The sequence below is a fragment of the Herpailurus yagouaroundi genome, unplaced genomic scaffold (genome assembly GCF_014898765.1).
Source record: "Herpailurus yagouaroundi ecotype Mexico unplaced genomic scaffold, PumYag 220, whole genome shotgun sequence".
Lineage (NCBI taxonomy): Eukaryota > Metazoa > Chordata > Mammalia > Carnivora > Felidae > Herpailurus > Herpailurus yagouaroundi.
Window position 1 is genome coordinate 6,734,071 of NW_024412451.1, and position 11,701 is coordinate 6,745,771.

Here is an 11,701-nt window from a genome sequence, read left to right on the forward strand (position 1 = left end):
GGGTTCGAGCCCTGCCTCAGGCTCTGTGCTGACAGCTCAGAGCCTGGAGCCTGCTTCAGATTCTGTATCTCCCTCTCTGTCCCTCCCCCACTCATGCTCCATCTCTCAAAAATAAAAAAAATAAAAAAATAACATAAATAAATAAATAAATAAATAAATAGCATAACATAACATAAAAAAAAAAAAAAAAACACACACAACGAAAACAGAAAGAAAGCAAGCTACAACCCCATGCTGGGCTCAGGATCTCTGCTCAGCATCCAGTCCCCTGAGCTCACCCAGGGAGTTCTCACCATGCTGATGGTAATGACGAGGGTAATAATACATAGTGAGCATTTTCTGTGCGTTAGGTGTGGTTCTGGAGGTGCTACATTAATTCCCTCAAAACCTCATGGGGGAAGTTTTGTAACTTAAAGATGCCAGCAAATTCCTCCCTTACGGAGTCTATGTCCCCTCCCCGTGGATCCAGGTAGACTCTTACTACCAGACCAAGAGACTACAGCAGAAGTGATCCCGTGCCAGTGTCTGCATGGAGGCCCAGAGACGGGCATAACCCACCTCACGGGTCGTAGAACACTCCCTCCTGGAAGCCAGCCACCATGCCGTGAAGAAGCTCCCCACGGGGAAGCTTCCCACGCGAAGGAATCATGGCCCCTGGTCGACAGCCAGCTCAAGCCAACAACCCCAGCCAGCCAGCATGCAGGCCAGGTGACTGAGCCATCTCGGACATGTATCCCCGGGCCCCATTTGAGACCCCAGCTGACGCCGCGTGGAGGAGAGGCGAGCTCTCCTGCCAAGCCCTGCCCAGCTTTCAGATGTATGGGCAAACTAATGATTGGTGGTTTAAGTCAGCGAGTTTTGGGGTGTCTCGTTATGCCACATCAACCAACCAGAACACGGGTATTATTACTAACGCCACCTGAGGGAGGAGGAGATTGGCGTTCGGAGAGTAGGAACTTGCCAGGGCCTCAGGATCCAAACCCCAAGCCCTTAACCACTACACTAAGCTCTTACTATTTTGATCAGCCGGATGAGGAAACTGGAACTCAGAGATGCAAGGTAACTCACTCAAGATCCCACAGCTGGGAAAGTTGAGGGGGGATCTAAAATCACTGAGTCTGGGGGCGCCTGGGGGGGCTCAGTCGGTTGAGCATCTGACTCCTGATTTCGGCTCAGGTCACGATCTCACGGTTCGTGGCATTGAGCCCCGCGTCGGGCTCCGTGCTGACAGCGCAGAGCCCGCTTGGGATTCTCTCCCTCCCTCTCTGCCCCTCCTCCGGGCGCGTGCACACGCGCTCTCTCTCAAAAATAAATAAATACACTTTAAAAAAAATAAAATAATAAAATCAGAGTGTGACTCCAGGCCCCGGCTCCTCATCCCCACCTTACATGTTGTCTGTGTCCCCAACCAGAACCTCCAGGCTTGCTGTCTCCTGTTCCCCAAGTCTCCACGGGGGCCTGGCACCTGCGAGTTCCCAGCAAAAGCTCTGCAGCGTGACACCCCCTCACTGATCTTCGTCTTTCAGGAATTCAACGAGGATGCCATCTACCGGAAGTCTCTGACCCCACATTCCAGGTCAGACGCCCCAGGTGGGCTCCTCAGTGTGTGGTGTCACCTCTGCTTACAGCTGGCTCTGCCCACGTCCATCCCAACCCCCCCCCCCCCAACATGGAAGCTTCTCGGGGACTGGATGTGACTCACCTGGGTCCCCGGCGTCACCCAGCACAGGGCCTGGCACACGGGAGGCTTAAGTAAATGTTTGTTGAATGAATCAAAGAACAGGTCTCCACGGAATGAGTTAACAGAGACGGTCGTCGGGAGGGTCATAGTTTTATTGCTGAGTGTCAGGGAAGGGGCTCAAATCCGCCCAATCTCCCTCAGCTTGGCCACCAGGTCCTCCGTGGTCTCCACCTTGACGCCGGCCGTGCGCTGGGGCGGGTCCTCCACACTAACCACGGAGAGCTTGGAGGTAAGGTCCACACCCAGGTCTCCGGGCTTGATGACCTCAATCTTCTTTTTCTTGGCTTTCTGCACATGGGCAGTGACAGCTCACAGGGCTGCTGAAGCCCTGCCCAGCCTCCCACAGCCTCCCACCCACGAGCGCCATGTCTGCAGAAGCAATCCCGTCGCCCGAACTTTTCTGGACCCCGCTAGCCAGACAGACGTGACCTACTGGGAAGCCCTTCTGCTGAGGGTCCCTGTTTAGTTAGCTGTCTTGAGAAGCCCTTCACGGGCTGAAATGGACTCGCAAACTCAACCTTCTAGCTTAATGAGTCCGGCCCATCTGACCCACGGAACCCACCCTTCTGAGACGACCCACTGAACTCTCCCTGGTGGCTGAGATGATCCACTGAACCCTTCCTATTGGCTGAGATGGCACACTAAACTCTCCCTATTGGCTAAAATGACCCAATGAACCCATCCTACAAGCCAAGATGAACAGTAAACTCTTCCTTTCCGCAGGGTGATGATCCCTTCCTTCGTACAAGAAGTCCCTGGGCGTGCAATGCACTCATGCATCCTTGGGCCCTCGGTGACCCATCTGCTAAGTGCTCACCATGATGTTGGGCAACGTGGCATAGCGAGGTTCGTTGAGCCGCAGGTCGGCGGTCACCACGGCAGGCAGCTTCAGGCGCAGGGTCTCCAGGCCCCCGTCAATCTCCCGCTCCACTTTCACCTTGTCCCCTTCCAGTGTCACCTGGGAGGCGAATGTGCCCTGGGGAGATGGGAGGGTGGGTGAGGTTAATTCACGGCAGGCACAGAGCGACGCGAGCACATGCACAGGTGAGCGAATGAATGAGAGAACAGAAGAGAGTCCTGCAAGGTAACCTTTAGACATCAAGTTCACAAACAGGAAGATGCCACAGAAAGGGAACCTCAAAAATCTGTACTTTCACTGGCAGCCAACGTGTAGGTCTTAATGACCTGAACCTGCCAGTTGGGTTCCGACCTATTATTAACCTTCCTTAATAATGATGAACACGTATTGCGTGTCAACAACTTCCACGCACTAAGTCATCAGGCCCTCAGGAACTCTATACGGGAAACGCTATTATCCCCACTTTACAGATGAGGAAAATTGAGGCAGGGCGAGGCTCAAAAATGTGCTGTCACCCAAGAGCTGGCAGTCTGGCTCTAAGCTCCATGTCATGCTCCCACTACCCACCATTTTGTCCCCAGGAGTTCCCTTCGAGGCCCCTCTGCTGGGGTAAGAACAGACTCATGTGCTCACCTTGACCCTGGAAACATCTGCTGGGACCCCATCTTCTTTGCTCAGTGCCCACGCCCACACTCTCGCCAACGCCCCTCTGTGCCTCAGTCCTGAATCAACATTTCCTGATGTACCTACACCCTCTCTGTCTAATCGGCCCGTTGTCTCCATTCGCTCACTCACTGGACAAACCTTTCAAGTCTTAGCCGGGATGTTCCGTCACCCCTAGTCTCATCCGAACACCCCGTGAGCCAGCCCTGGGGATACACAGTGAACATGACCAACAAGGCCTGGGCTTTCGGGGGCATTTATCCTGGCCGGGAAGACTGTTGGTAACCAAGTGACCGGTAACCAAGTAATAACGGTAATCAAGCGGACTCATGCGTATTCTGAGCATGTGAAATGTGGCTCGTGTGATTGAGGGATGGAACTTTTCATCTTACTTTATTTTTTTTTTAAGTTTGTTCGTTCGCTTGTTTGTTTGTTTAGAGAGCATGTGCGTGCATGCATGCAAGCAGGGGAGGGACAGAGAGAGGAGGAGAGAATCCCTAGCAGGTTGTCAGTGCAGAGCTGGATGCCGGGCTCGATCCTACGAACCGACAGAGACTAGCACCACCCCTGCGCAAGGATGACACACAAATTCGTGAAGGGCTCCGTATGTTTGATGTAAATTTTAAAAAATAAAAAATAAAATTAAAAAGGAAAAAAAATGTGCAGTTTATTGTAGACCACTTACATCTCAACAAAGCTATTTATTTTATTTTATTTTTTTTAATTTTTTTTTCAACGTTTATTTATTTTTGGGACAGAGAGAGACAGAGCATGAACGGGCGAGGGGCAGAGAGAGAGGGAGACACAGAATCGGAAACAGGCTCCAGGCTCTGAGCCATCAGCCCAGAGCCCGACGCGGGGCTCGAACTCACGGACCGCGAGATCGTGACCTGGCTGAAGTCGGACGCTTACCCGACTGCGCCACCCAGGCGCCCCTCAACAAAGCTATTTAAAAAAATACTCAATGCGATCACTGGACAACTTTGAAGTGTGTTTGGGACAACCTGGGTGTGTGAATCTACGTTTTCAACTGTGGATTTTAGGAATCTAAATTAAGTATTTCTGATGAAAATTCAGCATCTGAATGGAGATGTGCTGTAGATATAAAATCCACCCTGGAGGGGTGCCTGGGTGGTTCAGTCGAGTACTCATCTGACTCTTGATTTCAGCTCAGGTCATAATCTCGTGGTCTGTGAGTTTGAGCCCCATGTTGGGGTCTGTGCTGACAGCAGGGAGCCTGCTTGGGATTCTCTCGCTCTTCCTCTCTCTCTGTCCCTCCTCCACTCTCACTCTCTCTCAAAATATAACTAAACTTAAAAAATAATAAAATAAAATAAGGGGCGCCTGGGTGGCGCAGTCGGTTGAGCGTCCGACTTCAGCCAGGTCACGATCTCGCGGTCCGTGAGTTCGAGCCCCGCGTCGGGCTCTGGGCTGATGGCTCAGAGCCTGGAGCCTGTTTCCGATTCTGTGTCTCCCTCTCTCTCTGCCCCTCCCCCGTTCATGCTCTGTCTCTCTCTGTCCCAAAAATAAATAAACGTTGAAAAAAAAATTTTTTTTTAAATAATAAAAAATAAAATAAAATAAAATAAAATAAAATAAAATAAAATAATTTAAAATAAAATAAAATAAAAATCCACACTGGATTCTGAAGATGTCATACAAAAAGAAAAAAGAATATGACAGAACTCAGGAATTTTTATATTGATTATATGTTGAGATGATAATATTTTAGATGTGTTAGGTTAAATAAAATATTATTGCAATTCATTTTGCCGGATTCTTTTTACTTTTTTAATCTGGCTGTGAAAAATTCTAAATTACCTAGGTGGCTCGTGTTTCTACTGGACTGGCAGAGGTGGGGAGTGGGGAATCTGGAACCGAGGAGGGGACATGAGGATTTCATACAGGGTGGGTAAGGAAGGCCTCTCTAAAGAGGTAATAACTGAGCACAGACCTAAAGGAGAGAGTGGGAAAGGCATGAGGCAATCTGAGGGAACCATGTTCTGGGTTGAGCAAGTGCAAAGGCCCTGAGGCAGGGATGACGTTGGTGTGTGGTTGGAGAGTGACAGGGCTGAAGACAGAGCACCAAAGGCCTGGACGAGGCCTGGCGTCCTGGCTGTGCACTTCTCCTTCCTGCCAGCAGGAGTAGCCATCCTTGCACATGCCTTCCTCCAGAAAGGCAGGGACAAGGGTGGCCCTGTTCTGAGCCCCCAGGTCTAGCCCGCAGAAGGTACTCCTCACTCCAGCCTCACCTGTGGCCAGTCTAGAAATCCAGCGGTCATCTGCCCCGTCTGGTTACAGTCATCATCGATGGCCTGAGTGGAGAAAGAGAGAAGACTGTATGACAATGGGTCTTTTCACACACCGTTTGGGCCTTTGTCTAGATGGGGATCAGCAAACATTTTCTCAATATCATGCGGTCTCAGTCACAGCGACGCAACTCGGCCACGGTGGTACACAAGCAGCCGTAGATAGAAATGTGCCTGTATAAAGCAACAAGCGTGGTGGTTGTTTATAAAGCTTTATAAAATCAGCGGTGACCACGGGCCATAGTTTGCTGACTCCTGGCCTAGAATGATCCCATCCCTTCACTTGGGCCTGGTGAGAGGCAGTCACCTGTCCAGGGGCACACAAGGACATCTGGCATCCCCAGTGCCAAATCTTTGCCCCCTGTATAATTCACAGAAGCCTCCCATGAGCCAGGACCTGGGCCAGCTGCACTGGGGAACTGAGTGAGTAGGAACTATCCCCTGACCCTAGTGATTGGTTCAGGGATTGGTACTTGACTCAAGCTGGACCAATGAAGAGTCAGCTCTGGAAGTGTTCCTGAAGCTCTTGGGAAAGAGGCTCTTTTGTTTCTGCTGAGGTTGCTGGGCTCCTGAGATATGGGCCTGGAGGTGCAGAAGGTAAAAACAAGACAGAGGAGCGGAGCCTAGAGCTGACATGTGAACCTGGATCAAGCCATGCCTGAAGCTTGAATTATATGAGCTAACAGGTTCACTTTTTGGCTTCTGCCAGTTTGATTCTGACCCTGCCACCTATAATAAAGACTGTCCTGACCAGTTTATCCTGCATCTTCCCAGTTGGAGGCCCTGGTCCCGGAAACTGTCCCTGACAACCAGGACAGGCAGGACACGAGTCTGAGACCCACCAGAGAACGGAGGGGGCGTCAAGAGGCCATGATGCCAGCACCAGTGTCCTGGGGCGCTGGTGAGAGACCTGGGTCCCCAGAGCCCTGAGCCTACCCAGACCGTGCCTTTTTGGCCTGTTCTCTGGTTAGGCCCCCTGCCTCAGCTTACTGACTTCTACTGATTCCTTTGCTGTTTGTCATCTCTCGTTTTCCACTGTCTGACTTGGGCAGGACACCCCACAACCTATATAGACTCATCAGCCTCCGCCAATCCCCAGGGACCGATCCAGCCTGCTGGGATCCCTGTCTTTTCCCACCAGGGCCCTGGCTCTACCTCTGAGTCTCCTGTGCGATCCCAGTGCCCTGTCTGATCTCTCAGTCTCTCACATTCTTTCTCAGCCTTCGTCCCTAAGCCCCCCCCCCCACCCCGATCTCTCCCCTCCCACTACTGTCTTCTGGGTCTCTTCTGAAGATCCTCTGCCCCTCCCTGGGTGAGGCCACAATGTCTATCTCAAATGGGAGGGTGTGGGCAGGCTACCCAAAGGAAGGCTGTCGTTTGCCTGGCCTCCAGAGGGAACAGCTGAGCCAGACTCACACCCACCTCAGGTGGTAGGTAGCGTTCTAGCTCAGTGTTAGCCCCCAAGCTCCTCCCCAAGCCCCTGGCCTCCAGTCTCTCCCCTTCCAGCCTATTCCTCACAGCCTCAGTTCTCCCACAACTTTCCTCTCTGTCCCTCCCAGCCAGACCCCAGCACCACCTTCACCTCCTCTCCGCCTCCCCTCACTCCCTGCAGCTCAAGCGCTGCCCCTCCAGCCACAGGTCTCTCTGCTCTGTCCCATCAAGCCTCTCTTTCCCCCACCCAGACCATCGCCACAGCCCCCAGGGCTCCCACTTTACCCCATAGGACCCCCCCCCCCCACCACCCGTCACCCTGCCCACCCTGCTCAAACTCTCCACCCAGCCTGGGTCCCCTGAAGCCTCAGCTCCTGCCCACCCCGCCGCCAGTCCTGAGCAGGGATGGGGCCGGGGGGGGGTGGGGAGGGATGGGCACACTTACCTGCTTGCCCAGCAGCACCAGGTCTACCTTCTCCTTCTCTGCCAGCTTGGCCAGGACCCGGGCCACCTGCAGGGGACCCAGGCGATCTGCCTCTGCAGCTGGCACCTCCACGTGGATGCCTCGGTCTGCGCCCATGGCCAGAGCAGTGCGGATGGTCTCCTGCCAGCAGAAGGGACTCGGCTTGGCTTGTAGCCCCGAGGGGTACCCAGGAGCCTGGTCCCGTCCCTCCTCCCTCAGACCCGGGCCTCAGGGTCCCAGCACCCTCTCCCACCTGGCACTGGGCAGGCCCACAGCTGACAGCGATGACCTCTTTCACCAGCTTTTTCTCCTTGAGCCGCACGGCCTCCTCCATGGCGATCTCACAGAAAGGGTTCATGGAGTGCTTCACGCCATCTGTGACCACGCCCGTCTTGTCAGGCTTTACCCGGATCTGCCCAGCCAGGAAGGGAAGGGCCAGGGTCAGGGGATCGGGGAAGGCAAGGGCCGGATGGGGACGACAGGGAAAGGGGCAGGGCCTTGCCCAGGGTCCCACAGGCAGGTGGAGGGTCACCTTCTCACTGTGTCATTCAGACATGTGCTAAGCACCGGGGGCCTCTGACATCTGGTCACTGCTCTGTTCCTTGGGCCTGAAAGCATGTTTCGCCAATTTCTGTTTAGCATACCCCACGGTGAGAAATGCATCTTCGATACACAGGAGCGTATCACAAATACGTAACATATACTTGCATATAAATACGAATGCCACCAGAATGTGAGGTTTGCTGAACAGCACTTACCCTTACTTTGCACACCATACCCTGACATTTCCTTTTCATTTTTTTAAGGCTTTAATTTATATTTGAGAGAGAGAGAGAGGGAGAGAGACAGCGTGTGAGTGGGGGAGGGGAAGAGAGAGAGGAAGACACAGAATCCGAAGCGGGCTCCGGGCTCTGAGCTGTCAGCACAAGCCCGACATAAGGCTCGAACTCACGAACCACGAGATCATGACCTAAGCCAAAGTCGGACGCTTAACTGACTGAGCCACCCAGGCGCCCCTGTGCTGTACTTATATAGATTTACTATCGATCTTCTCTCCCTTAGAATGTCAAGTCCCTGAGGACAGGGATTTCTGTCAGCTCTGTTCACGACTGTACTCACAGGCCTAGCGTTAGCACCTGGCATATTGTAGGTTCCTGCACAAAAAAGAACTTGGCAGATGCACATGTGAGAACCTGCATTAAAACCACTCAAACACTTGTAGGGGCGCCTGGGTGGCTCAGTCGGTTAAGTGTCCGACTGCGGCTCAAGTCGTAATCTCACAGTTCGTGAGTTCGAGCTACGCGTGGGGCTCCGTGCTGACAGCTCGGAGCCTGGAGCCTGCTTTGGATTCTGTGTCTCCCTCTCTCTCTGCCCTTTCCCCTCTCACGAAGTGTCTCTCTTTCTCTCGAAAATGAATAAACATTAAAAAAAAAAAAAAAAGAAGAACTGCTCAAACACTTGTAAACAGCATAGAAACTAAAATACAAAAGGGGCAACTGGGTGGCTCAGTCAGTTAAGCGTCCAGCCTCGGCTCAGGTCATGATGTCATGATGTCATGATTTGTGAGTTCGAGCCCCACGTCGGGCTCTGTTGTGACAGCTCAGAGCCCAGAGCCTGCTTCGGATTCTGTGTCTCCCTCTCCCTCCCCCTCTCCTTCTCAGTCTCTCTCTCTCAAAAATAAATAAAAACATGAAAAAAAAATAAAAAATAAAACACAAAAGCCCTCTTGTTACAAAAATAAAATCCAAGACATAGGTCTCCCCTTTAAACAGGAAAGCAGCCCCCCGCAGTAAGAGGCTGGCTGACGGGCCAGGGGGCTGGTGGAGGGCCCCGAGCCCACTCTCGCTCTGGCCAGACTCGGGGCACCAAGCTGCCCACGCCCAAGCAGAAGGGGATGAGAGCCCTCTGGCACCGGCACCAGGGAAAGGTGCCCGCTCATCTTCTCCACGGAAGACCTTTCAAGCCAGAGATTTGAAGCTTCGAAAACACTGTTGAGTTCAATTATCTAAGTCAGGAAACAATGGATGGTCTCAAAATTCAGTGCCGGTCTTTTTTTTTTTTTTTTTTTTTCAAATGATTTTAAATAATGAGGTTTTATCAGTCAAAGGAGATGAGTCAGGACGTGTGTCTCTCAAAGATGCAAACTATTGGGGCGCCTGGGTGGCGCAGTCGGTTAAGCGTCCGACTTCAGCCAGGTCACGATCTCGCGGTCCGTGAGTTCGAGCCCCGCGTCGGGCTCTGGGCTGATGGCTCAGAGCCTGGAGCCTGTTTCCGATTCTCTGTCTCCCTCTCTCTCTGCCCCTCCCCCGTTCATGCTCTGTCTCTCTCTGTCCCAAAAATAAATAAACGTTGGAAAAAAAAAAAATTAAAAAAAAAAAAAAGATGCAAACTATTAACGTTCAACAGAAACAGCCATGACCCCGGCAGGCAGCGACTGCCCCGAGGGCTTTATTACGTGCATGAACTCATGTAACTGTCCTGACAGCCTAGGAGGTTAGTTACTGCCATTCCCATCCCTATTGTACAGATGGGCCAACTGAGGCACAGAGAGGCCAAGGGCCTTGCCCAGGATGACACCACAAGGAAGTAGAGCCTCACTCCAAGTCTGACTTGGGAATCGTGAGACTCTCCAGACTGCCAGATGGGCCCTCGAGAGGTAGGAGAGCCGGTCCTACTATCCGTGGCCCACGACACAGGAGCAGGTGTTCGTAAAGTGACTTCTGAAAGCCGTCCCTGAACTCTTGACACAGCTCAAGGACTTCTCTGTGATTCAGGACGGCCAAGGCCAGACAGTGAGGCGGTGGGCAGGGAGAGATGCCCACAACCGACGGTCAAGGTGGTGGTCAGGGCTGAGACCCTTCTACGGGAGATCGCGTCTGGGGCAGGCAAAGAGGACCAACATCCTCACGGAGGTGACGGGTGTGACCTGAAGGAAGATGAGGTGCCAGCCGTCCCAAGCGCAGAAGGAACAAGGGTAAGGGGAAAAGGCCGTGTCCTCCCAGAACCGAGGAACACAGGCTGGTTGAGGTAAGGCCCAGAGATGGAAACAGGTTTTCTGGGGCCTGAAGTTTCTATCCTTTGGAGGATCTGCTTTAAGAAAATGCAGCTGGGGCACCTGGGTGGCTCAGCTGGTGGAGTGTCCGATTTCGGCTCAGGTCATGATCTCACGGTTCATGAGTTTGAGCCCCACGTCGGGCTCTGTGCTGACAGCTCAGAGCCTGGAGCCTGCTTTCAATTCTGTGTCTCCCTCTCTCTCTCTCTGCTCCTCCCCCACGTGTGCTCTGCCTCTCTCTCTGTCTCTCTCTCTCTCTCTTGGTCTCTCTCAAAAATAAGTAAATATTTAAAAAAATAAAAAATAGGGGTGCCTGGGTGGCTCGGACAGTTAAGTGTCCGACTTCAGCTAAGGTCATGATCTCACAGATCGTGGGTTCAGCCTTGGGCTCTGTGCTGACAGCTCAAAGCCCGGAGCCCGCTTCGGATTCTGTGTCTCCCTCTCTCTCTGCCCCTCCTCCACTCGTACTCTGTGTGTGTCTCTCTCTCAAAAATAAATAAACATTAAAAAAAATTTTTTTAAGAATAAAATAAAATATGGCACAAAAACAGACACATAGACCAATGGAATAGAATAGAAACCCCAGAACTAGACCCACAAACGTATGGCCAACTACTCTTTGACAAAGCAGGAAAAAACATCCAATGGAAAAAAGACAGTCTCTTTAACAAATGGTGCTGGGAGAACTGGACAGCACCATGCAGAAGGTTGAAACTAGACCACTTTCTCACACCATTCACAAAAATAAACTCAAAATGGATAAAGGACCTGAATGTGAGACGGGAAACCATCCAAACCCTAGAGGAGAAAGCAGGAAAAGACCTCTCTGACCTCAGCCGTAGCAATCTCTTACTCGACACATCCCCAAAGGCAAGGGAATTAAAAGCAAAAATGAATTACTGGGACCTTATGAAGATAAAAAGCTTCTGCACAGCAAAGGAAACAACCAACAAAACTAAAAGGCAACCAACGGGATGGGAAAAGATATTTGCAAATGACATATCGGACAAAGGGCTAGTATCCAAAATCTATAAAGAGCTCACCAAACTCCACACCCGAAAAACAAATAATCCAGTGAAGAAATGGGCAGAAAACATGAATAGACACTTCTCTAAAGAAGACATCCGGGGGCGCCTGGGTGGCGCAGTCGGTTAAGCGTCCGACTTCAGCCAGGTCACGATCT

At 52.0% G+C, this 11,701-nt stretch overlaps 1 protein-coding gene across 1 annotated transcript in view; it reads right to left on the reverse strand.

Annotated features, from left to right (window-relative positions):
• Nucleotides 1–1,815: 1,815 nt before the first annotated feature.
• The window catches only part of ETFB (electron transfer flavoprotein subunit beta), a 13,333-nt gene continuing 3,447 nt past the window's right edge, over nucleotides 1,816–11,701 (reverse strand). Inside the window, exons 2-6 of the mRNA XM_040458151.1 lie at nucleotides 7,720–7,878; nucleotides 7,449–7,607; nucleotides 5,516–5,578; nucleotides 2,559–2,717; nucleotides 1,816–2,029 (exon numbers count right to left, since the gene is read on the reverse strand). Coding sequence (XP_040314085.1) covers nucleotides 1,859–2,029; nucleotides 2,559–2,717; nucleotides 5,516–5,578; nucleotides 7,449–7,607; nucleotides 7,720–7,878 — 711 coding nt within the window. The 3' untranslated portion in view covers nucleotides 1,816–1,858. The remainder of the gene's footprint in view (nucleotides 2,030–2,558; nucleotides 2,718–5,515; nucleotides 5,579–7,448; nucleotides 7,608–7,719; nucleotides 7,879–11,701) is intronic.